The sequence below is a fragment of the Penicillium arizonense genome (assembly GCF_001773325.1).
Source record: "Penicillium arizonense strain CBS 141311 chromosome Unknown PENARI_contig001, whole genome shotgun sequence".
NCBI classification, from domain to species: Eukaryota; Fungi; Ascomycota; class Eurotiomycetes; order Eurotiales; family Aspergillaceae; genus Penicillium; species Penicillium arizonense.
In genome coordinates, this window is record NW_019173278.1 from 1,984,735 (window position 1) to 2,008,497 (window position 23,763).

Consider the following 23,763-nt stretch of genomic DNA (forward strand, 5'->3'; position numbering starts at 1 on the left):
CATGTTATTGTTTCTATCTATTATGCTGGCCATAATTCAACTTTCCTTCACTATATCTATCCTCTCAATCCAATTGAGCTTTCTTCAAAATGACCTGTAGTGTGTGGAATATGCATGTAGTAGATGTGGGCCAGATAAAGTCTGATAACGGGCCAATCAAATCCCACCTGACAGCGCAAATCTTCAACTTCAAAGTTAAAAGAGTTGCTCATGTTGTTCCCAAGTCGATATCGAAATTTCTATCGAACGTCACTCAAACTTCTCCATCCCATGACACAACCTCCACACATCGGCGTCATCGGCGCGGGCCTCTCAGGCCTCCGCTGCGCCGACATTCTCCTCCAAAACGGAGCCCGAGTAACAATCCTAGAAGCAAGAGACCGCATTGGTGGAAGAGTACGTATAGTATCTATCACCTATAGTGAACCCGAGAACTACATGAACTAACGCAGTCTTGCTTTTTGTCGGCTAGGTGCACCAATCAACGGTTGGATCCCATGTGGTTGATCTGTATGTACATGTACTCCGTACCCCTGCACTTCTCATCGTGCTATGCCAAGGCATACATCTGCATGTACCTGGTAGCTGTTCAGCTGACTTGCACCTTTACCAGGGGACCAAATTGGATTCATGGCTCCGGGGAGAACCCCATTATGGATATCGCGAGAGCGACGGGGGCGATTGTGCATGATCCTGCTGGTGGAAATGTTAAGTTCTCCCGGGAGGGAGAGTTGATTGATGATGCTGTTACCAGCAAGATCGAGGACTTTGTTTGGACTACTATCTCTGAGGCATTCGAGTATAGTAATAGACATGGGGACAGTATCCCCGCTGAGAAGAGTCTATTTGACTTTTTCGGCGAGCGAGTTGGGCAATCTGATCTCTCGGATACAGAAAAGGCACTTGCTCTTGATGCATCGAAGCTCTGGGGTGCGTATGTCGGTGAACCGATTGAAAAGCAAAGTTTGAAGTTCTTCCGTTTAGAGGAATGCGTTGATGGGAGTAAGTAGAAGTTCCTTTGATATGCAGTGTTGGATTCGAGCATGAAGGCTGACATCATATCCAAAGGCAACTTTGTCGTGGCGTCGACATATAAGGGGATTCTAGAGCATGTCTCAAAGAACGCAACCGCAAATGCAGATATCCATCTCAACGAGCCAGTCGTTAACATCAACGCACCTGAACGCGATAATCAATCTTCAACACCGCACCAAGTAACCGTGGCCACCACCACAGGCAAAATCTACAACTTCGACGAGGTAGTCGTGACATGTCCACTAGGCTGGCTAAAACAAAACACCACCGCATTCAACCCACCACTCCCGACTCGCCTCCTAGCAGCAATCAACAACATCTCGTACGGAAGACTGGAAAAAGTCTACGTAACATTCCCTCAAGCATGGTGGCACACAGACTCAACCAGCACAACCACCAACACCAAGAAAAGTACAGTCTTCGCCCAGTTCCTCGAACCAAGCTATGCGCCCCGTCCCCCGACAACAGAATGGAACCAAGAATGCCTCTCAATGGCCTCCCTCCCACCACCAACTGCACACCCAACCCTCCTATTCTACACCTACGGTAAAAGCGGCGAAGAAATCATAAACTCGATCTCGCACCTCGCCCCACTATCCGCAGAATACAAGGCCACACTTGTTAAAACGCTGGAACCATTCTACGCCCGGCTACCGGGCTACGATGCCACTTCTGTGGATTGTACACCGTCCGCTATCCTCGCGACGCAGTGGCAGAAGGATGAGTTTGCGGGTCATGGGTCGTATTGTAATTTTCAGGTTGGGGTTGAGCAGGCAGATCGCGATATTGAGGTTTTGAGAGATGGGGGCGGGAGTGAGGCGAGGAGGGGATTGTGGTTTGCTGGGGAGCACACGGCGCCTTTCGTTGCGCTTGGAACTACTACTGGGGCTTATTGGAGTGGGGAGAGGGTTGCTAGGGGTGTTTGTGAGCGGTGGGGATTGGGGAGTGTTGGGGTTGGGGGTGGTGTTGATGATTCTTTGCCTTCTGCTGGGTTGTAGGTTGTTGGATAAGATCGCATATTGAGGAGTCATATATAGAATATGCATCTAGGAGACTTGTTATAAGATATAGGGGCGGGTTAGAAAGTATAGGATGGGATATCGTGTGGTTAACTACCTTCTATGCAAAACTACGAGTTATCAAATGCACAATCAAGGGTATAACAATTGTAATGGTAATAAGTTTGATAATCATACTTGAACCAGTGGTATTCAGGTCGTTACTTGGAATCATTCCAGGATTAATATCCGTCTCGGGGGAGCTTCTAACCAGAATCTCCTCTCATCAACAGCAAGCCAGCAAGACCAAACAAGCCCACCGACACAAGTCACCATTAACAGAAGGAACAATGAACCTCATTGCAAGACTCCATCGCACAGTAAATGCAGAAAAAAAGAGCACAAGCCCGAACAGAAAAGTAGATCATGGACAAGGTTCACGTGACCGCTAGTACGACGTCTCAAATCATGAAGACAGAGAAAATAAGAAAATACATCAAGCCTCCGAACATATGGAAATGAGAATGACAAAGGAAATAAAAATGAAACTTGAGACGATGATGGCAATCAACCAGAGGCGCCTTGAATGCCAGTCATGCATGCTCCTGCATCCCTATCGCCAGGCCCCTTGACTCAATGATAAGAGACCCTGGACACAGTCCAGGTCGTCTTCTTGACTCCCGCCGTTGCCGCTGGACATGAACGCTGACACTTCTGCACTGACCTCTGGCGGGGCTTTGCCCTGACCAGGTTGGAATGGTCGATTGCGCTTGCCGTTGGTGCTGATGCCGAGACCGCGGTTCCGGTTGGTATCGCGAAGAACGGATCGTGGCATATGTGAGGTGTTGCGACGACGAATGTTTGCCGCTCGTGTGCCTGGAACCCAATTCTCCTTATCAGAGTCGCCGGGGTCTAGTTCCAGATCTTGCTTTCCAGACTTGGAAAATATAGGCTTGGACAGCTTCGATGCGCCGTTGGCCTTGTTGCGTCCGGTTTCTAATCGCCCCAAAGAAGAAACGGTGCGAGCTAACTTCCGCCTCTTCTCTCCCATGGACTGAGAGATAGGTGTGCTGTTTATGTCGGCTTGGGTAGCGAGGTGTCGCCCAGAAGCGCTCCGTGTTAATGAGCGCTGGCTGCGAGACTGGAACAGGCCCGGGGAAGCGTTCGGGCCAGAAGTCGGTGTGGATAGAGCACTTCGGGCATCTGTGTCACAGAATGATTCCCAGTTACGCGAATCGCGAGACCGACCGAATGTCCGATCCTTCTCGGCCAAGCCTGCCCGCGGCGTGGCTGGGAAGATGGCACTGCTACTGCGTCGGAGGCCAGACATCTTTGTCCGACGTACTGAGAACATCGCCACGCGGTTTTTAGATGGCGACGGCTCATTCTCCCCACGAATTACTGCCTTGCCGTCTGATGACATGGCGATGCGCAACGCGTTGCGACCTTTTGGTGGCGAGGGCGTTAGCTCGCCCTCTTTGCGTACCATGGCCTCTCCATCAAATGACATTGACAATCGCAACGATGGCGGGGATTTGGTCGGTGTGGTGTGTGTGATTTCTGTGTTTGCTGCATCCTGCCCATGTGCTCCCTCGCCCCTGATATCCGACACAGAACGCTTTCTTTTGGGGACGGGCAAAAGAGAATCCTCCGAGGGGTCATTCACACTTTGGGAAAACTCTTCCTGCGTGGTCGGCGGAGTATCCGCTACAGCCTCCGTGGCCACGCTTGTTTGTGTACTCTGAGGCAGCTCATGTTCATCTTTTTCTTCCATCGGCTCCGACTCATCAGAGAAGTTCAACAGCCCACCGTGCCATGGTTTAGCCATTTCTTCGCGACGGTCGTGAACGTCGGATTGTTCTGCCCCACTTGAAGACCCCGGCTCCGCTGACGCGTTATCGTCACTTGAAGGTTGACCGGATGAATCAACCATGCCCGACCGCGGCGCGAGTAGTTCGTGAGGCTGAAGAGGTTTGGATTTCCGACGGTCGTTCTGGCGGCGGTTCTGGAACCAAATCTGTGCAGACGGTTAGATGTGGGTTTGATGTGTTAGTTCTTGGCATCACATACTTGGACCTCTTTCTCGCCGAGCGAGACGCGGTTCACAATGTTTGTGCGGGCGATCTTGTCGGGCTTGGGGTTCTGCTGGTATTCGGATTCGAGAATTGCGTGGTCCTCCGGGCTGTACCACACGTTCGAGTTAGTCGACGCGTACTATACCCTCGGCCACGTGCCATGCAAATAGCATACCTAGTTCGGCGCCGCTTTTGGCGGGCTAGTAACTTGTTGTCGACACGAGGAGGCAGATTTTGGGTAAGGGTCTTCTGGGAGTGAACGAGAAAGGCGTAATTAAGAGGATTGGAGTCGGTGGCCGGGAGAGAAGGCGAGGATGAGATCGCCACCGATGGCTCCGGATCAGACATGATGCAGGCTAAGAGAGCATGGGGATTGGAGGAAAAAGAAAGTAAGGAGAGCAAAGTAGAAAAAACTGCAAGTCAAGAAGTGAAGGGAGCTCAATGAGGCTGGTGCAGAAGTATGCAGAAAACGTCAAATCGCGTCGCGGTGTGGACGCGGAGTAGAAAGAACGTGGCCCGCGCTAGTAAGTAAGTGCGCCTCCGAGGTACCTGCTACTTCCCAGCTGTTCTGTGTTGGATGATACTAGACTTGTTTGTCTTGATTTACTCGGTTCATTCTGTCTATCCAGTGCCAAAGATGCTGTCCACTGCTGTCCACTGCTGTCTGTTGACGCGTTGGAGATCCCCACTTACTGTATTGTAGGTTCAAGTTACATTTACAGGATGTTCTACAGGGTACCTTGGCGCGTCCAGTACAGCCATCCCTGCAATTTGCAATGCTCACGGGACCACAGGAGGCAGAGAATATGCATGTTGTTCAGACGTCGAGGTCCTTACATTGAGCTGTGGACGCGGGTGACGCGCACTCACGTGACCCCACGCGGACTGCACGTGGAGATCTCGGATGATTCCTGATTTCATCAAAAAATGCGCGGTGTTGTTCTATTTCCTTGTTTGCCAGGAATGTCCCATCTGCCAACTCAGGGGGGAATGTGTTCTCTGGGCTAGACCCGGTTGAAAGGCGTCCTGCAGTTACAATTGCCTCGCAGACAGCAAAGGCTGGTCTCGTGCGGGGGGCCACACCGGGGCAACTTTTTGGGGAAATCGGGTTCTATGCCCCGGATCAATTGTCTTTCTTACCTATATTCCACACTTTCTTCAATTCACTCTATACACATTTCCAGTATTAGGCCACCCTGCAAACATGTAGCGGGGCTCCAATTACGGGCTAAAATCCCTAATACTCTACAATTTCCTCTACCTCGCAATGGGTCGGCTTTACACCATATCGGTGGCCGTCTTGGCGGCAACGGGGTCGTTTCTCTTCGGTTATGACTCTGGCGTCATGACAGATGTGATCGACTCGCCCAATTTCCTAGAGTACTTCAATACTACGCAAACGTCTTCCATTGTTGGGGCGATCAACAGTACCTTTTCGGGTGGAGGTGTGTTCGCCAGAGATCTTGAGTACCTTGCTTTCTTACAGCATATCTTTCAGTTCAAAGTGTGATGCTGAGGAGGCAGCCAAAGAGCTGGCTAACTCTTCTTCAATAGCGGTGATCGGCTCTCTACAAGGCGGACTGACCATGGACCGTTTCGGCCGCAAGTTCACCATCCAGCTAGGTGCTTTCCTATGTATAATCGGCGCATCACTACAAGCAGCCGCGCAGAATCTCTCCATGATCCTCATCGGTCGAATCCTAGCTGGCTGGGCTGTCGGTCTCATGTCCATGGCCGTCCCCGTTTACCAGGCTGAGTGTGCACACCCACGCTCTCGGGGAATGATCGTAGGACTAGCACAACAGATGATCGGTATTGGATTCATTGTCAGCACGTATGATTGCCGTACCATTGAAAAACACCAAAACACAAAGCAAAACTAATTCGAAAAACGCAGATGGGTCGGCTATGGATCCCTCCACGCACCAGCTACAAGCCAATTCCAGTGGCGATTTCCCCTCGCCTTCCAGGTTGTACCAGCACTGATCTTGGGAATTGGCATGTTCTTCTTGCCAGAATCACCGCGATATCTGATAGAAACGGAGCGGTATACCGAGGCACGGCGCATTCTCCACAGATTACACTCCGACGGCTTGAATGATGCCTGGATCGAGGCCGAGTATAGCGGGATCTGTACCGCCATCGAGGCAGAGAAAAGTGTCACTGCAACTGGATGGATGGCTATGTTTACTGTTCCGCAATGGCGGACTCGACTCTTGTATGTACATTCCCCCCAGTTACAATCCCCACCACCCGAGGCTAGAGACTTACCAACTTCCGCAGACATGGCGTTGCTGTCCAGGTATTTACGCAGATGACCGGTATCAATGTGATTGGGTACTACCAAACCATCATGTATAAATCCCTCGGTATTACAGGCAGTCGCAGCACGCTTGTCGCAGGCATTTATAATTGTGTTGGCCCGCTCGCCAATTTCATCTTTGTAGTTTTCATTCTCGATCGTGTTGGCCGCCGAAAGCCCATGCTCTTCGCTACAGTGGCCATCTCGCTTGCTTTGAGTTGTGAAGCGGTGCTTAATTCGCAGAATCCTGATGGCCGGAAAGTTGGATATAGCATTGGTGGTGTTTTCTTCATTTTTCTGGTATCGGTGGTATTCTCCATGTCTTTTGGGCCATGTAGCTGGTGAGTACTGACTGTTTGGTTGTATCTTGTGAAGTTTGCTCATTGTGTCTCTTTTGCTGTTAGGGTCTATATGGCTGAAGTCATGCCAATGCAGATCCGGGGCAAAGGCAACGCGTTTGCAGTCGGTATCGGTAACTGGGCTGTCAGTACGCTGTGGAATCAGATCTCGCCTGTTGCTCTGGGGAAACTCCAATGGAAATTTTACTTCGTTTTTGTAGCGTGGAGTGAGTTACCTCCCAGTGTTAATTTCATGAATGTTTTGCTAACCCATCAGACCTCTGCATATCTCTTCCTGTCATTTATTTCTTCTTCCAGGAAACGAAGCAGAAATCACTCGAGGAGATTGACTTGCTATTTGGTGGACGGTCGAGTGCGCTGCATGAGGATGGTGTCAGTGAGCCTGGCACAAAACGGGATATACAACAGTTTGACAAGGCAGAGATGGGTGTATCTGCAACTAATGTAGAGAATTCAGACAGCCTCTGTTAACTTGCATAGCCCTCTGCATTGTCCATCATCCAAAATGTCCAGTAGCTGGCAGAAATATAATTTAATAGTCGCCACTCAAACATCAACACTCCGAGTCGGTAGTTTAAGTGTGCCAACTCCTTTCACCAGGAATTGCTTTCATTCGATGGGAACCCCTTTCATCCTCGACAGTTGCCCCAAATCCCTGCATTTTGTTTGTTCGGGATTATTTTCAAGCCGGTATGCAGCCTTCCGGACTCGCCGGCCACTGCAACTACATATAGTAAACTTTTAACCTCCCTATAAGATGAAATAAAGTGGAGTCCAAGATACCATACTCGAGAGAAATACTACATGCTAGAATCTTCGAAGAATGTACCACTCTAGCTAAACTGCAATACAACCTTGCAATGTCAAAGCAGGGGAGTGGAGCAATGAGGCGCATATAGTCTTGGCCAAGTTTAAAACGACTTAGACATGCTGCGTCTCTGCCTTACTTGACCAGTGATAGCTTATCGATAGCGCCTCCAGTCAATGAAAACAAACCCTATATGCCTCAATACCACGGTACCTATTGACTATTAAGTTCGCAAACAAAGCACACCCGTGTCACCTAAGGACAATTCAGCCGATCAACATTCCACCACCAAAGCCACTCTTGGCCTGCCTATCCCTTCCACTACACAACCACCTTATTGGGCCAACGATGCAGGGAGGGGATGACATAAAGTTTCGTATGAGCTGAAGCCCAAATCCCGTGTGAATCTGAGTATCCACTGCTTCTTCCCCGCTTTGACGGGTCGATCATCCCCAGATCATCATCCCCTGCACTCTCTGATTCTTCCTCCTCTTTCGGTCTGCTATTTTCGGCTTTGACTGCTTGGATGTGAACCTACGTATAACTGGCCTTTTTTCCCTTTTTGGTGCGGTATCGCGCCAAACCCTCCCCGTTCTCCTTGAGCTGGTATCGCGGTCGGTTGAAAGCGCGCATTTCCCGTTTCTAGTCGCTGTTGCTGGTGATTTGAGCGCACCGTTGAGGCTGGGCTTTCTTGTGTTTGCCTGGTTTGTCCGCCACTACGCTGGTTATTCTACGCGACGCTGGCGATTCGTGCGACAAAGACACATCGCGGGAGATAAGGTATGGCCGAAGATCAACATCTCAGAAAAAGCCATATGGCCATCGTCCTAGGCATCGGACTTGGGGTGGTGCTCCTTATCGTGCTGAGTTTAATGTGAGTGGAATGTGATCCTGTTTCGGTGCACGATTCGGCAATTTCTTTCTTCTTTTTTGGCTTTCTGACACATTCCCTCCGTACCACATGCAACAGCATACTAACTGTATCACCTAGTTTGACGATTGTCATCAACCGCAGGGATCGGCGGTCATTTCTACGCTCGAAGAAAGATCCCGATGAGCGCTTGCGGAGTTTGGATGCTGTTGCTCCGATTTGCACGCTTGAGAAGTGGTGGACTACCACGAAAGGGAATCTCGGGCTTTCGGAGGCTGTTGACGGACAGTTTGTTTGGTATGTTTCTTTTGATCGCCGTATCTGTTGTGTTTGCTTTCGCGCAGTGACTAACCTCTTATTAAGTGCTGTCTGCTTGGAGCAAGTAGATCGCGCGCATGAAATTCGCCAACTGCGCTGCTTGCATGTTTTTCACCGGGAGTGTCTGGAGAAGTGGTTTTTAGGTGACCACTTCAATTGTCCGCTGTGTCATCGAGCATATTATGCATCGAACACACCTCCCCGCAACGATTATATATGGATGGTATGACTCGGGTCCAGTCGTTAAAGGGAGAATATGATAGGATCATGCCTTTATGAATGAAATTTTCAACTTCACATAATTATGACATTCCGATCAAAATTCCGAGCCTCGTGTGGTTTGTACTATTGGTTTGGAAGTGTCAAGGTGCAAATCCCTCACCCAGAGACATGTACTCGGAATTGAAGTCCCACAACGTGTTGTAATTTGACCAGTTCAGGAAGTTGTCGAGACCTGATGTGACATCATCTACCACATGCTGCTGCACAGGTTGGGGATCAAGAAGTCGGTCAAGGATGTGAGACAGCTTTTTCTCGGCTTCTTTGCAGGTGGTATAATTGCCATGACCAGGGCATGAGACCCAGGACAAAAAGGACACAAACACGCTTAGATTTCGGATCAACTCCGCGCGTGGGAGTAGGACAGCATGAGGGCCGGGCTCATGCGACTGGCGTAAAAGTTCGAGAAGAAGAACGCTCGCAGAGGGAACACCGTATGTCAAGACCTATACATATTAGCAAAGCCCATATTTGTTCGTGGCAGACACATACAATCCACGAAAAGTGCCGATCTAGATCCACCATTGGCGTTCGAAAGGAGTTCACGCGGATCACAATTGCTAGAACCCGACGAGATATGTCACAGAGGTCGGCTTGGCCGGTATTGGTGTGCTTACTGACTGCTCGGTAAAGCAAAAAGCAAGTATAGAGGTAATCCAGGTAGAAATAGGCAATGGTAAGCGATCCATCATGGAATTGATCGTCCAACCTCCGATCATATCGAAGATGATCCGGAGCTGCTCCCCATATGGCGCGAGATTTTGCTTGGATATCCCTTTGGAAGAGGTCTGGTCAGCATAGACACTGAAGTCGAAATTTGGTGAGATGACGTACTCGGACTTCTGGATCAGATTGTGCTGTTCGTGAGTGCCCAGCACAACCTCAAGAGCTTCCTCCCTTATTATTGCCAATTGATAACGTAGACGAGTTGGGGTCACAAGGTACTGCATTCCTTTCGTATTCCAACCGGCACTGTCCAGCTCTGAGATAGCTTTGTTTAGGACATCACCACCTGCAACCAGATCTGCGTCACTCAGGTCCAATGGAGCAGTGGGCGTGCAGAATTTACTGTTCATCAGTGGCGGTCGCCCAACAAAAGTCGCTACCATTTTATCCATGTAAAAGGCTGCAGTAAAACAACGCCTTCGCCACTGACGGAGGAAAAATGGACAGTTATCTGCGCCATCGTTCTCCAGGTGCAGCCCAGCCGCGTAAATCGTAGATACTAAATCGCCCAGGCGACGCCATGCCTGATAACCTGGAAAATTTTCAATGAGTCGAGAACAAATGTTGCACAAAAGGAAGGACCGTACTGGAATCGCCATATTGCTGTGTTCGCAGCATGGTATCATTGAACTGCAATATCGCCAGCAATTCGTTTACCGATGATGCCTGATCACAGAAACCAAGACAGACCGTACTAACCACTGTCACTTGCTCCAGTAATTTGTCCTTTGCCCGAGGATCATCCGATCCCTGGGTAATTTCAGGGTCTCTGTCCGGTGTAATAGCCACTTGCATTCCGCAAAGAGTGAAGATCGATCCAAGGGCCTCCCAGCGGAGATTGCGCCCAGTGAAAGACGCACAATATTCCTCGGCCGTCATGGACTTGTGCGTCCGCATTGGTCGGGCAGTGTTTTGAAAAATCTGCGTCGCCAGCTCTTGTAACTGTGCTGTCGGATCAGTGGCATTGAAATTATCAAAAATGACGCGCACTGAGCGGAGAATTTCGTCCATGACCAATTTCGGCACAACTGTATTCCATGTCCGAATATAGAATTTCTCAATCAGTGCATGACAAACTCTGAAGTTGTACAGAAACCGTAGTACATCGACTCCGGATCGTAGCCGATCGGGTTCCACTACCAACCCCACGGACGAGTCAGTGTTTTCCTCGAGCTCGAACGGAATCTCATTGCGGTGTTCAGTCAAAACTGCAGAGAAGCTCGTCGAGCCCAAGTAGCCAGGAAGAGCCGAAGGCGGCTCTAACGGCGCGAAAAGACGACCACTACCCAGCGACCCCGGGCTGGATGCACTATTCCCCACATTAGCATTGAGTCTATGATTTGTCGCAAGGGGTGCGTACTTTGATGTTGGCTGGCTTGTCAGTCGGCCGGAAACAATTGCCGGGTTGGCTTGATCTGATGGTCTTCTTCTAGTCATGGGAGCTGGGTGGTAAAAACATTTATCGCTGATTCGCTTCGCAACGCACCTGCGACAGACTGGTCTGTCATGGTCACATCGCTGTTTGGATCTGCGGCAGGGCTCGCACGACTGCAACGTGCCATTTCGACGCGTCGCCGGCGACTGAGAACGCCGATCGTCATTCCTCATGGCTCTCCGAGAAGCCCTGCATTGGGACTTGGTTGGAAAGCTAGAAGTGAAGAAGTGGGAAGGTGCCGGCGATGTCGGCCAGTCCCCAAATAGGCATAGCGTGTATTCCGAAGTATGCGACAAACAATATAAATTCAGCGCTTACAAACGTAAGCTTAAGGCGATAATCTCAGGAATCTATCATTATGGGTTCTCTCAAATATTGATATGTACGCCGAAACAAGCTAATAACGGGCCATAGGACTGATGTACGGCCTGTCTATATAGGTAGGCAACTTCCTGCCAGGGCAATCCATGCTTTTCTCTACTCCCTAGATCCATACAAAAAAATGAGACCCAGTGCCTAGTGTGCCTGAGCATTACTCATCATGAAGAACAGCAATATCTTTCCGCATAAAGACAGTCTTCGTGTCCCAAACCTTTCCATTCTTATCCGCAACACGGTAGTAGTTCTGCATGGTTTTGATCAAACGATAGCCCCGGCGAGAATACCACTCCTCATTGGTAGTCTACATATAATGAGTTACTTGGTCAAAAATTTCAAAAATTAATAATTCACTTACTTTCGGAATACCACCATATGTCGCATTTGCAAATTCCTCTCGCTTTTGATCGTCTTTTTGGACCGTGTCCAGCATCAATGTCTTGGCCTGAAGTGGCTCTCGCACTGCCATGGATTCGACCTCATCCATCGCAGCTCGTCCAATACCCTGGCCTTGGATGTGTTGTCTGATATAGAATGTCTTAATCCAGAAGACGTTTTTAGATGGCAGGTCTAGGTCAATGTGCTCTGCTTCGACATTTTTGGAATCCAGCGAGATATGACCGATTGGAATAAAGCTCACTTTTGTTGGCTGACGGGGTACAGCATTGATTGCAGTCGCTGTATCTTGAAGCTTCTCGTCTTCTGATGCCACCTGTGATTCATGCCATGGCAGCACCTTGATAGTCAAGTATTAGAACACTTCCCTTCATATTCAACAAAATATAAGAAGATTCCGTTATTTTAAAGGACTCACAATCCAATAAATACACTTCTCACCCTTGAGTTGTTGTTCTTTCCATTTCGCTTCAACTTTTTCCTGGTCCCAACTGCATTCCACCCGTTGCTTCACAAGCAATTCTACATGAAGATCCGAATTGGGATCCCATGGAAACAGAGTCACTTTCGTAGCAAGGTCCATTCTGCATATGGAAATCAATCTGCTTTGGTCGAAAAGTAGAGAACTACCTGAGTGACTCATTGCTCCCGGACCCAATATGATTTATAAGCCGATGTTAAATTGTTAACTCAATCTAAACCCCACCTTGACCACCTGGGGATAGGGCATGAAACAATTCACTAATTTGCAATAGGATGTAAATTCAGTAGATAAACCATGATCCAAGTATAAGAGTAGTGTACCTGGCTAAACACAGAATCATAAAGCCAACTAGCTCCGCATCAAAAGATAGTCTCAAAATCTGTGGCCCTATTTGAGGGAAGCAACACAGAAAAGGCCAAATGCTTGGTTTAATCTATAGACCACTCGGAAGCTCGACCTCGTATACTAACACTTTGGCGAACCTATAGGTCACTTTCTTGGTACATGACGGAGCTAAATAGTCCTAGGGCTGATGATATTCTGTCAATTTAACCAATCCTGCGTTAGCGATTTCGGCACAGGGCATACTTTCCTCCTCTATGGACTTATATGAATCATTAAATAGTCCCAATCATTAGACCGAGTTTCCAGCTGCGGTGTGCTCAGTGCGAATTTTTCCCAATGAACAATATTTTTAACCAATGGGTGTGTTTATTCCGCTTTCGTCGTGTTTGATTCACCCTGCTCTACCGGCGAGGGGATACTGTCTTTCTCGGTCTCCCTTCCAGAGCTTGAGGTCACGGATTGCTGGAGGACTCCACCGGAATGAGCAAGTTGGTGGTCAAGCTGGGCTTTCTCCTCGTCGGTCTTATCTGTTAAATGAACAGCGACCTCTTCGCCGAAGTTCTGTGCGATTTCCTCCAAGGTGAGACGGGCAGTCTCCGGGAAGAAGAAGTAGATCACTGTAAATATGATTAGTTCTGGCGATCCAACGTATATTCTGGGTTGGACTAAGGATCATACCTGGGATGAAAAATACAGACCAACAGATAATGACCAGATAGTATTTCCAGCCAACATTGTTGAAGCCCATAGGAGCGGTTTGCAGGAGAATGATAGTGGCTTTGTCATGTTAGCTGACAGTCAAAAATTGATCGAAAACACAATCAACTTACCTGCAAATTGACCAAACAGAGAGAAACCCATGCCAATTGGACGAATCTCAGTTGGGAAAATCTCTGAGACGTAGAGGTACATGGTAGTGTCACAGAATGTACTGCAACCATGTCAGCTCCTCAAATCTCGCGAGAGTTATATGCTAGAAATTCTCAAACTTACCCCTGGAAAGCCAGATACAGGTACATGAAGAAGATACCAAATCCATTTCCGACCTTGTTGGTAGTACCCGAATACTGAGCGGTCATTGCAGCCAGGCAACAAGTAGTGACAATGATGCCTACGAAGCCTGTCATGTACATTCCCCGCCGAGAGTTGACCTTATCATGAAGCCAGGCACCGAGAGGGTTATAGATCACACCTGACTTCAGTTAGCAAATATATAGATAATTGAACTTGGAATTTTGCTCTTACCGGCTGTTGTCAGCCAAATGGCACTCAGAAGCAAAGGCATACCACCTTTCATGCCCAAGTTGGTATACAATAGAACCGCATAGTTGTTCTAGGTGATTGTCAGCACGCATTTTCTCTTCAGTAAAACAGCCGAACTTACAATGATCAAAGGACCACCGAATTCAGCACCCCACTGGGTAAGGAAACCGATCGCCATGCGCTTTCGGTAAGTCTTCTTTTTGAATACCGCCTTCCACACATTGCCGTACTGGGCCATTTTCTCGGCCTCGAGTCGAATCTGCTCTTTTGTCTGGAAGAACTCCTCCTTGGCAACCAAGTTATCTGGGTCCTCTTGTGATTCGCGAAGCTTGATGAGAACGTGTTCCGCTTCGTCAAATTTGCCCTTCGAGATCAACCAACGAGGCGAGCGTGGGAGCCACGGAGATCCTAGCAGCAGCATCAGTGGTGGCAGACATTGCAAAGCCAGAGGGAACCTCCAGCCAAATCCAGACAAGGAGCCTGTTGCATAGTAGCAAGCATAGCCAACCCACGCAGAAAGCATGTAGCCAAAGACTAGGAATATCGCGTGGTGGCCAACAAGCCAGCCACGACGCAGGGCGCTCGACATCTCGGAAAGATACATAGGGCAGACGGTTACTAGGATACCAATTCCTAGACCGCAGATGAAACGTCCAGCTTGGAACATGCTAGATATTGTCAAAACAAATGCAAGGATGACGATTTAAGATCGCTACTTACGGCAACGAGTTGGAGCCAGCCTGAAGAGCTCCTCCAAACAGCGAAAAGAAGGCACCAAACTGAATGTTCGCCTTCCGACCAAAGAAGTCACACGACCACATTATAAAGAGTGTACCAACAGCGCCACCGGCACTGAAGACACCATTGGCTGTTGAGATTGCGGGAGTCGTGATCGTGGCGTATCCCGGTTCTCCATCAGCTGGGAGGTTGAAGTAGGTATACCATCCCGGCTGGCCGATCGTACTAGAAATAATCGACGTGCAATAACCATATGTCTGTGTAAATCCAACATTTTAGTACCGTAAAAGCTATGGAGAAAGATGCAAGAGCTTACCATAGACCCAATTGCGACGAAAATAGCCACCAGCCTGTTATAGGTACTGGTCTGGGACCCGAATCTACCCATGATGCCCTTTGGTAGTCTCCCAACTTGACCGCAGTTAAGAGATTAGTGGATAAGTAAGGGTTTTAACAATACCAATTGAGTGCAGGACAAAGAGAATTCCAAGGACATTTGTAGGCGACATAAACAGGGGTGTCCATTTGCTTGACACGTAGTGGAGCTGATCCACAGACGTGCATTAAGTTCATACGGAGGCGCGACACGAGTGGACGGACGATCATAGCAATGGCTGCGGCTAAGGCTGGACCAATCTAGGACGTCCATACGGCATTTGCTGACTTCTGCCAGGCTAGGAAGGTAGATGTAAGTTATTGGGTGATCTGCAGATCCCTCGAATCAAATAGCTGCCCTCCAGTACATTCCAGCGCGGACCTGGTCCGACGCAACAGTCTGAGTCCAAAAGTAAGGTCAAGGTCCACTCCACGGTATTAAGCCCTCCACGGTATTAAGCCCTCCACGGTATTAAGCCCATGATGTAGATTACCTCCACATAAAAGTCAGTCCCTTATGGAGTAGATTCATGCTGTTTCCCGCTTTGTAAAGTCCACCGGTAAGTTACGAAGTACTATCTTGTTAAATAGCCAAGAAACCAAATTCCCTGTCCTGGTCACTTCATTCACAACCGAAACCATGGCCGAGTCTCCCTTTGACATCCCTTTTGATAAGCTTCCCAACCCGAGACAGGTGTGGCTGGGAAAGCCTGGGAGTTATGAAGAGGGCCTCGGAAAGCTGGCGATTCTTACCCCTGAAGTCGTCGCTAAGGCAGCGGCCGGCGAGATCAGGTGTGGCCGCCGCGTGACTATGGGATGGGAGCTGACGAAACTGGATTATCCCAATCTCAATCGTCAACCATGTCATCACAAGATTGTGCCTCTTCTGGGAGGTGTGGCATTTGACGATGTGTACACTATGAATCCACGTGAGTCGAGGATTTGCTTTTTTTTTTTAATTTTCAATAGTTCCCTGCATCGGTATTAACTATTGCACAGAGCAAAGTAGTCAGTGGGATGGTCTGCGCCATTTTTCTCAAACAGTCCCCGGTCAATCTGAGCGTGTGTTCTATGGCGGAACAACCGTTGAAGAGATTAATGATCGTCAAAATGATCGCATTGGCCTCCAGCACTGGGCTCGAGAGGGAATCGCAGGTATGGATATCTCTCCCATAAATCTCCCTTTATCTAAATGATTGTAGGACGTGGAGTCTTAATTGACTACGCGACGTGGGCTGAGAAAAAGGGAATTAAATATACCACGTTCTCAGCCCATCAAGTCCGCTTTGCCGACATCCTTGAGATTGCAAAGGAGAACAACATCACCTTCCAAAAGGGGGACATCCTTTTCGTCCGGGTTGGGGTGACCAAGGAGTGGGACACATCCATGACAGACGGGCAAAAACGGGCATATTCCGACAACGCTAGTCCGGAGCATGCTGGGGTCGAAGCAACTACCGACATCCTTCGCTGGCTTTGGGATACTGGCTTCGCCGCTATTGCTAGTGACGCGATTAGTTGGGAGGTGAGATAACAACAGAACCCTCAAATCTTGCCATGTGGAAAGTCGATTACTGCAGGGGTTTAACTAACAAATGCGCAGGTCTATCCGCCTCAATCCCCTGACATCTTCCTGCACGAGTATGTGCTAGCTGGATGGGGTATGCCAATCGGTAAGTTAGCAGAACAAGAAAACTCAATGTCCGCTCCAACTGAGAACCACAGGGGAACTTTTCGATCTCGAAGCACTGGCCCGCACCTGCCAAGAGCTCCAGAGGTGGAGCTTCTTCGTGACATCCGTGCCATTGAACATGCCTGGTGGAGTGTCATCGCCTCCGAATATGATGGCGATTTTCTAGATCGGCACTGCCTAGACTTTCATATAGTCATCTAGCTGTCAGAATCCAGAAACCTTTTTAAGCAACCCCATGGCACCACTGTACATTTGCAAGGGTCTCAGGATTATGCCAGGTCGACTGGACTAGTCAAATAGATTGCAGGAGATGGAGACACAGAAAGCAGTGACTAAATAAATGTGGGCTGATGGGCCGGGACGCACGCGATCGAACTTTATACATCCACAACACATTCCGCTTTCGTTGACCTGAGTGAAGTTTCTTCAAGCTACAGTAAAGTTTATGAATAATGATAGCCCTCGGGTCCACTGGGCGTCATTTCACCAAGAGGTTTGTGCGAAATTCATTGTGTGTGGAGTTTGGCTCGTATTTTGGGTTTATTCTCGGCGACGGGCTGGCAAAAGAACCAATTCTCCACCGGGCCTATTGATAACCCCCCACTTTAACTTGCATCTTGACTGTCGCAGGTTTACAGGAAGGTGGAAGTCCATCGGGGAATCGGGTACATTACGGGGCCGTTAGGGATCCACTTCCCGCTTGTCAATTTGGCCCCCATCTCAATTTCAGGTGAAACCTTACGGGTCATTTACTTTCTCATCCCTACTAGTTTCACTCTCAAAAAACGGCTCTACATGTAAAAGCCGAAGTTGAAAGTATGATAGTGTAGGATCTCTCTGGTGGACATAGGCGACGTTAGTATACCTACCCTTTACAGAGAAGACCAGATATTGGAATCGATCGTGTGATATGTGCAGGAAGCCCATTCGATTGAGCATTCATTAGTTGTTTAATACAATAGTTGAATACGGCTTGTGCAGACTAACTGTACATGTGCATGTACTTTTGCTTGCCTACTCTGTAGAATGGCATACTACGCATAGAACAACATGTGATTAACACAGTAACATCCCAGCCTAGGTGCAAATGCATGGACCTATATGTACATCCGTTATGCGTTTGGGGCGCTGCGTACTCGCTGCATGGAATATACAGGTACAGTATCAGCACCGGCGCTAAGAATTGGTTAACGAAACACTACATCGGATATTTCTTATCCGCGGACCTGTGGTAAGGTTAGTCTCGATCGTCGGTTGCTGCTTATGTCTATCATCAGTGATACTTTCCTGGCGTTTCAGAGGAGCCGATCGTGGTCAATCAATACCCTATTTCTATTGTACAGAGCCTGTGGACCGTAATGGTAACTTTAGGCGTACGGTACAATTTTGGTCAACAACGGTACCCAAACCTAGCGATTGGTCTCCGCTATATTAATCTTGGCTGGGTTCTCTGGAATATTGTTTAAAGGGGGACTGTCCTGATTCAATTAGCCTCTTCTCGTGGTTGGTTTTCAGCCCTACCCTTCTTGACAATGCACGCCATGTCATCTCTATTGGAGCGAGCATCTGGGGATGCTTCTATCGATCGAAGTGTGCAAAACTGGAATTACGCTTGTCAGTCGCTATGCATTATTGCAATGACTGTTTTCTTTGGTCTTCGCATGTATACCCGGGTGTTTATTCTCAGCGGGTTTGGCAAAGAGGACTGTGAGTTGAACTGTTACACGCAAAGCGAGAAGTACTAACGACCAAGATAGGTGCATGTTTTATAGCTTCGGTAGGGAATCAAAACGAGCACAGCTGTTATGATAATACTGACAATGAATTCTGAAGTTTCTTGGTATTTGTTACTCGGTTATTGCCCTCGTCAGTATGTTGTCCAGCCCTACCTCTCCACCATTCCCTCTCTAACACACTTGCAGTGGGACATTATGGAGGTGGTTTACATTGGTCTGAAGTCCATGAAGAAGATAAAATCCCTTTTCAAAAGGTATGCAACGCCCTACTACCGGATACTTCAGAGTACTAACATTGTAGACTATCTACGTGACGATGGTCATGTACGGACCAACCGCCTACCTAACGAAGGTCTGCCTTCTCTGGATCATGACCCGTGTGTTTAGTCCTTTCCGAAAATGCGTCATCTTCATCAGGGTCTTCATGGGCATCATGTTGGCCTACTACATCCCCGCTGTTATCGTCAAAATCCGGATTTGCAACCCCATCCCCAGATTTTGGGACCCGACGATTGCCGGTACGTGCCTTGACAAGAACTCCATTATCCTGGCCGATGCCGTGGTCAGTGTTGCCAGCGATTTGATTATTCTTATTCTCCCTATCCCGTTGACGTTGAGTTTGCAAATGTCGACAAGGAGAAAAATGAGGGTTATGGGTATCCTGGGGGCGGGTGGATTAGCTGTTGCATCAAGTATTATCCGTCTAGCACTGATTGTGGTAACCGGACAATCAAAGGATGCTTCTTTGGCTTTCATGAGAATCAACATGCTTGGGTATGTTTCTGTGTTTATGGTCTTTTCTTTACTATTGGAGCCAGCTAATTGATGAATTTTCTAGTAACGCCGAAGTCTCCATTGGTGTGATCTGCACCTGTCTCCCAGCTCTTTCTGCCCTCGTCATTCGCATCTATAACGATTATTCCAGCAACAAAGCGACACTCGAATCGACATATAAGATGAGCTCAATGAAACATCAGACAAGGACTGAACGAAGCAAAAACCAACTGAGTGTTAGGGAGCTGGACTCCGATGAGGATGGACTTGTGTACAATGCACAAGGCAATCCAAGGGTTGAGACTACCATTCATGGTGACAGTCAGCGACAAGAAGGCTCCGAGAGCATGAAATTTGATGGTGTAGGGATTACGCGGACAGTCGATGTGTCAACCTCGGTGGAAACCCGGTAATCCGAGAGGCATGGGTTGACTTGAACATTTAGGAAAAGTCTCTGTATATACTGTAATACCGTTTTTCTTATTTTTCTTAGACGAGTCTCATCCTCAACAAGGATGGGCGCATGTACCACGGCAATATGCATGTGTGGTAAACTCTCTCTTTATAAATATTATTCTATAATTCCCCTTCACATGGAAACAAGATTGGCAACCCCTCTCTGCAACTAAACACGACAAGATTGAAATAATTAGCCACCGGTGTCGTACAGTAGGTCAATTCTCTAGAATAGATCAGTCGCAATGCACCTAGCAGGGATGCAGGGGTCTGCGGAACACATGACTAACTTCAACAGTGGAACAGCATCAGCTTTCACCTCTCTAAAACGCACCAGCCTCATCATCTCACAGCTTCTGCGGCTAATTTATCAAAGTTTTTCTAACATTCACACAAAGTACAAAGTCTCGGACAGAATGAGCAACTATCCAACCCCAGACACGCCTATCAAAACAATAGGGCCTAGGCAGAGAGATTTGCACGGTGAATGGACGGACCTTCACGCGCAAAGAGGCGCACAACCATGGACAGAGTATACCCCAGAAGACAAGGCCGAGTCACAGCCCCACTCGAGTCCGCGCCTCTCTATCTCTCTTTAGTCCACCATGCGCAAGGCCCAGGAAAACCATTCCAGTGGTCACTGTTCGTCGCCCACGAAAACCAACCAGACTCCGTCTACCAGGTCAAAGGCGATGCAGAATCCATGGCTTATGAGCCCGAAAACTTGGTAAATGAGACTCAAGCTGAGTCATTTTCGACCCTCTATCAACTGGCTATGGTGTCCGAAGAACAAGCGCGGGTAGTGAAGCAAGTTGCGGAATGCGAACCTCCTCCACGTGCACCTTCGGCAGTTTGTTATTGAGAATTGTCAAGGCTAGTCTGTTCGTGTTTTTCATGTTATTGCTAAGCTGGCTGAGAGAGGGATTGTGCCGCCTGCCAAACTTGAGATAGCTATATGCATGATGCAGACAGTCTAAATGGCTTAGGCTTATATTGGCAAGAAGATGAGTCATATCAAGTGAGTATTTCATATGACAAATTTATTGATCTAGTTCCTCTCAATAGTTTGGCTCTACGGGAGCCGAGGCAGGTTACGTTATCCAGGCCTCTTGAGGCTCATGTACCGAAGAATCCATACTTCGATACCAAACTGACGAACTCGACATCCAGCTTGATCTCTTTGAGTTTACAATAGCGGTGAGATGCACATGAAGATAGATAAGTAACACCTTGAATAGGCTAATTTCGGTGTGCGTTATTTTCAACGCATCGGAACTAACATAAAGTTTCTGCAAACATCTGGCTCGGCTTGGCGCACACGGCGGGATCAAAATCCTCATTTAGGGAATCTATGACCAAACTCAAGTCCCTTGGCAGACAATCCAAATAGAAATGATTGACCTAATTTTTCGCTATGCGCTATGCCATATTGAATCACTTCGGCTACCAACCAAACCACGGGACAACTTCCCGTCCTCAGGCCAAGCCCCAGCAACAAACGAATGATTTAAGCTTACCGACCTCTTGGCGCAGTTATTCCTGGCTTTGGTTGGGCGCTTGAGCGCCTGTGCTCTTTTTCAGGTTTACTTGGACGGACATTCCCCGTCCCCGTTGCTATTCCCTTCCACCCGCTTCTATTCTTACTTCGCACTATAGAAAAACTGTTGCGATTGGACTATGTCAATGCGCGATGCAAGCCTTACACGGGCCAAAGGGTCGAGGATGTAGCTAAATATGGAAATCGGCCACTGCTTTCTATTGGCGGGGTGCCGGGTTCGTCTCTTTGTCTTTTCTCTCTTGGTTCGTCTTTTTCAAGGTTATCCCTCGGTGTATACACTCCAGACAGCGTGGTTTGCTTCGTGTTGTCGCAGTCTAGATTTTGCAAAACAGCCGCACAACTCGCACACTGGTGGGTTGTTTTCGCACAATGAACCATCCATACGATTGATATCAAAGGATCAATTTATATCCCCGTTCTTGACTTGCAGTCTTCTTGTTCTGGACTTAAGAGGTTGGTAATGTCAAGGCAAGAGCCAACAGAGTCATTCCATCATGGTTGGCGTTCCCAAAAGTAAGGGCTGCCAAATATGTATCAAACGACGTGTGAAGGTTGGACTCCCCTCCCTCTCGAGGCTCAGAGTACACTACTAAGCCGATCTTGTTAACAATAGTGTGATCTATTACGACCGAAATGTACCCAATGTCAAAAATACGGCGTCGAATGCCCGGGCTACATCAGAAACCGCAAGTTCATGGACGAAGGACCACAGCTCCGAACCCGATTTGCCAAAAAGTCAGAACCAGCACCCGAGTCCATCGACGAGCGCATTGCACCCTCACTAGTTGCCCGAACAATGGGCAAGCAACAGCCGGTGATATTCGGCGACTTCGTCATGGCCTCATTCACACGCTGGTTCGGGTTAAACCGATACCGAGTGCACGTACCGTGGACAACATATGTCGCGCAACATGGCGGGAAAAGTCCAGCATTTGACGCGGCCGTCTACAGCATGAACTTAGTTTTCATGGGATACACCCATATCGATGATAAGCTGCGGCGCTCGAGTCAGGAGATGTACAGTAAGGCGCTTCGGTTGTTCGGCGACAGGATCCGAGACGAGGCTGCGATGAAATCTCGTGAAAGTGTTAGCATTACTATCGTGCTAAGCTTGTTTGAGGCATATTCTCGCACGAATCCGAACTCCTGGGCTCACCATGCTGGTGGTACGGCTCTGCTCATGGCTCACCGTGGCCCTGAGGCTCACTTGACAGGCTTTGATCGCTGTCTTTACCTTTCTTTCAGGAGTTTCATTATCGCCGAGGCTTTTTTGAATGACAAGCGCTGTATATTCGAGCGGCCGGAATGGCAGGCACATGTTCATCAAGTTCGCCGTGAAGATATGGCTGATCCACGGGTTGATGGACCCATTGCTCTTTTCATCGACTTGCAGGATCGAATCTTTATTGAAGTCGCTAAGATCCCAGGTTTGCTGTTTGAGTCTCGACGACTGGGACAAACGGATAACCCAGGACAGGCTGCACAGCAGCTCTCGGCACGAGCCTTGAGCTGCAGCCAGGTTATCTATACACTCTCGGCTCACCTTCGCTTAGCAGCTGCGGTACAGAAATATCAATGGTGCAAGCCAGATGATAATAACGGCACTGAATCTAGCGACAAGGCGGCTTTCATTGGTCCTATTCCCTCGACGTTCCCACAGGAATTTGCAAACAGCGTTCTTCGTGGCTGCGACATCTGTATGTACATTCTTGGTCTTCTGGTCGATTACCTTGACGGCTACAAGGCGGACACTCAATCCTGCGATGGGGACCAAATGGTGGATCCTTTACCTTTTCATCTCGTTTCTAAACTTCGGGGGTCCAAAGGCGCCAACTCAACACCCATTGAAGCGGATGGCCCTGAGAAAGATCTGCCATCTCCCAATAAATGGCTTGATCTGGTTGCAGCTTCCATGGGACTGGAGGCATTTGATATCATCACCTACCCAACCAAAAGTCGCTCGCCTGAACCTGTTGTTGATGACCCCCGGGATGCTGTTCTCGCGGTGCGATGAGAAGATTAAAAGTTATACCGGAGCTCACTCTAGCTAGCCCTCGGCCGCGGGTGTTCACAATCTTCACAAGTTCCTGGAAATGATGCTCTCGGAGAAAGTAGGACTAAGGGCTGTTGGCCAACAATACCAGGCTCATGGAAGAGACAATCAGCCTGCACCACGATGCAGATATAGCAGCACCGGAATCTTCTACCTTCCCTACGGAATTAATTGTCAAAGAGATATCCTTGTAAATATTCAAATCTCTCAATTCACCTAGAAATTGACTGGTTCATATCATGACGCCAAATGAATTCCCGCTCAAGAATGTACCAAACAAGAGAAAGAAACAAGCTCTATGTTGAAAT

At 48.4% G+C, this 23,763-nt stretch overlaps 12 protein-coding genes across 12 annotated transcripts; 8 read left to right on the forward strand and 4 right to left on the reverse strand.

Annotated features, from left to right (window-relative positions):
- Nucleotides 1-270: 270 nt before the first annotated feature.
- On the forward strand, nt 271-2,033 carry PENARI_c001G04430 (flavin monoamine oxidase family protein; the record flags this gene model as incomplete). Its single annotated transcript, XM_022626464.1, has 4 exons — nt 271-396; nt 473-510; nt 614-1,002; nt 1,069-2,033. The coding sequence occupies 4 exons, from the start codon at nt 271-273 to the stop codon at nt 2,031-2,033; spliced, it is 1,518 nt and encodes a 505-aa protein (XP_022493074.1).
- Nucleotides 2,034-2,646: 613 nt separating this feature from the next.
- PENARI_c001G02153 (homeobox domain-containing protein) lies at nt 2,647-4,456 on the reverse strand (the record flags this gene model as incomplete). Its single annotated transcript, XM_022626283.1, has 3 exons — nt 2,647-4,050; nt 4,104-4,215; nt 4,284-4,456. 3 exons carry the CDS (start codon nt 4,454-4,456, stop codon nt 2,647-2,649), a joined length of 1,689 nt encoding a protein of 562 aa, XP_022493699.1.
- Nucleotides 4,457-5,375: 919 nt separating this feature from the next.
- On the forward strand, nt 5,376-7,285 carry PENARI_c001G02754 (sugar porter family MFS transporter; the record flags this gene model as incomplete). Its single annotated transcript, XM_022626332.1, has 7 exons — nt 5,376-5,553; nt 5,663-5,942; nt 6,006-6,326; nt 6,392-6,751; nt 6,815-6,975; nt 7,026-7,198; nt 7,250-7,285. The coding sequence occupies 7 exons, from the start codon at nt 5,376-5,378 to the stop codon at nt 7,283-7,285; spliced, it is 1,509 nt and encodes a 502-aa protein (XP_022493880.1).
- Nucleotides 7,286-8,392: 1,107 nt separating this feature from the next.
- PENARI_c001G06369 (putative RING finger domain protein) lies at nt 8,393-8,834 on the forward strand (the record flags this gene model as incomplete). Its single annotated transcript, XM_022626637.1, has 3 exons — nt 8,393-8,451; nt 8,569-8,765; nt 8,812-8,834. 3 exons carry the CDS (start codon nt 8,393-8,395, stop codon nt 8,832-8,834), a joined length of 279 nt encoding a protein of 92 aa, XP_022493772.1.
- A 294-nt stretch (nt 8,835-9,128) lies between these two features.
- PENARI_c001G02759 (putative C6 transcription factor) lies at nt 9,129-11,333 on the reverse strand (the record flags this gene model as incomplete). The annotated part of the gene is made up of 6 exons (XM_022626333.1): nt 9,129-9,491; nt 9,538-9,820; nt 9,880-10,303; nt 10,359-11,080; nt 11,132-11,213; nt 11,258-11,333. 6 exons carry the CDS (start codon nt 11,331-11,333, stop codon nt 9,129-9,131), a joined length of 1,950 nt encoding a protein of 649 aa, XP_022493879.1.
- A 44-nt stretch (nt 11,334-11,377) lies between these two features.
- On the forward strand, nt 11,378-11,646 carry PENARI_c001G08425 (uncharacterized protein; the record flags this gene model as incomplete). Its single annotated transcript, XM_022626795.1, has 2 exons — nt 11,378-11,528; nt 11,621-11,646. The coding sequence occupies 2 exons, from the start codon at nt 11,378-11,380 to the stop codon at nt 11,644-11,646; spliced, it is 177 nt and encodes a 58-aa protein (XP_022493764.1).
- Nucleotides 11,647-11,738: 92 nt separating this feature from the next.
- PENARI_c001G09949 (uncharacterized protein) lies at nt 11,739-12,563 on the reverse strand (the record flags this gene model as incomplete). The annotated part of the gene is made up of 3 exons (XM_022626910.1): nt 11,739-11,888; nt 11,943-12,320; nt 12,399-12,563. 3 exons carry the CDS (start codon nt 12,561-12,563, stop codon nt 11,739-11,741), a joined length of 693 nt encoding a protein of 230 aa, XP_022493634.1.
- A 612-nt stretch (nt 12,564-13,175) lies between these two features.
- On the reverse strand, nt 13,176-15,198 carry PENARI_c001G04479 (putative MFS sugar transporter; the record flags this gene model as incomplete). Its single annotated transcript, XM_022626468.1, has 8 exons — nt 13,176-13,426; nt 13,488-13,586; nt 13,640-13,740; nt 13,803-14,001; nt 14,055-14,142; nt 14,194-14,740; nt 14,793-15,067; nt 15,127-15,198. 8 exons carry the CDS (start codon nt 15,196-15,198, stop codon nt 13,176-13,178), a joined length of 1,632 nt encoding a protein of 543 aa, XP_022494009.1.
- Nucleotides 15,199-15,825: 627 nt separating this feature from the next.
- Nucleotides 15,826-17,044, forward strand: PENARI_c001G03294 (uncharacterized protein; the record flags this gene model as incomplete). Its single annotated transcript, XM_022626375.1, has 5 exons — nt 15,826-16,114; nt 16,185-16,340; nt 16,388-16,710; nt 16,789-16,858; nt 16,911-17,044. The coding sequence occupies 5 exons, from the start codon at nt 15,826-15,828 to the stop codon at nt 17,042-17,044; spliced, it is 972 nt and encodes a 323-aa protein (XP_022493363.1).
- Nucleotides 17,045-18,419: 1,375 nt separating this feature from the next.
- Nucleotides 18,420-19,801, forward strand: PENARI_c001G10462 (putative integral membrane protein; the record flags this gene model as incomplete). Its single annotated transcript, XM_022626947.1, has 6 exons — nt 18,420-18,585; nt 18,636-18,655; nt 18,712-18,748; nt 18,801-18,868; nt 18,916-19,388; nt 19,453-19,801. 6 exons carry the CDS (start codon nt 18,420-18,422, stop codon nt 19,799-19,801), a joined length of 1,113 nt encoding a protein of 370 aa, XP_022493641.1.
- Nucleotides 19,802-20,367: 566 nt separating this feature from the next.
- PENARI_c001G02295 (uncharacterized protein) lies at nt 20,368-20,706 on the forward strand (the record flags this gene model as incomplete). The annotated part of the gene is made up of 1 exon (XM_022626296.1): nt 20,368-20,706. One exon carries the CDS (start codon nt 20,368-20,370, stop codon nt 20,704-20,706), a length of 339 nt encoding a protein of 112 aa, XP_022493787.1.
- A 1,190-nt stretch (nt 20,707-21,896) lies between these two features.
- On the forward strand, nt 21,897-23,416 carry PENARI_c001G09451 (uncharacterized protein; the record flags this gene model as incomplete). Its single annotated transcript, XM_022626873.1, has 2 exons — nt 21,897-21,953; nt 22,016-23,416. The coding sequence occupies 2 exons, from the start codon at nt 21,897-21,899 to the stop codon at nt 23,414-23,416; spliced, it is 1,458 nt and encodes a 485-aa protein (XP_022493565.1).
- Nucleotides 23,417-23,763: the final 347 nt, after the last annotated feature.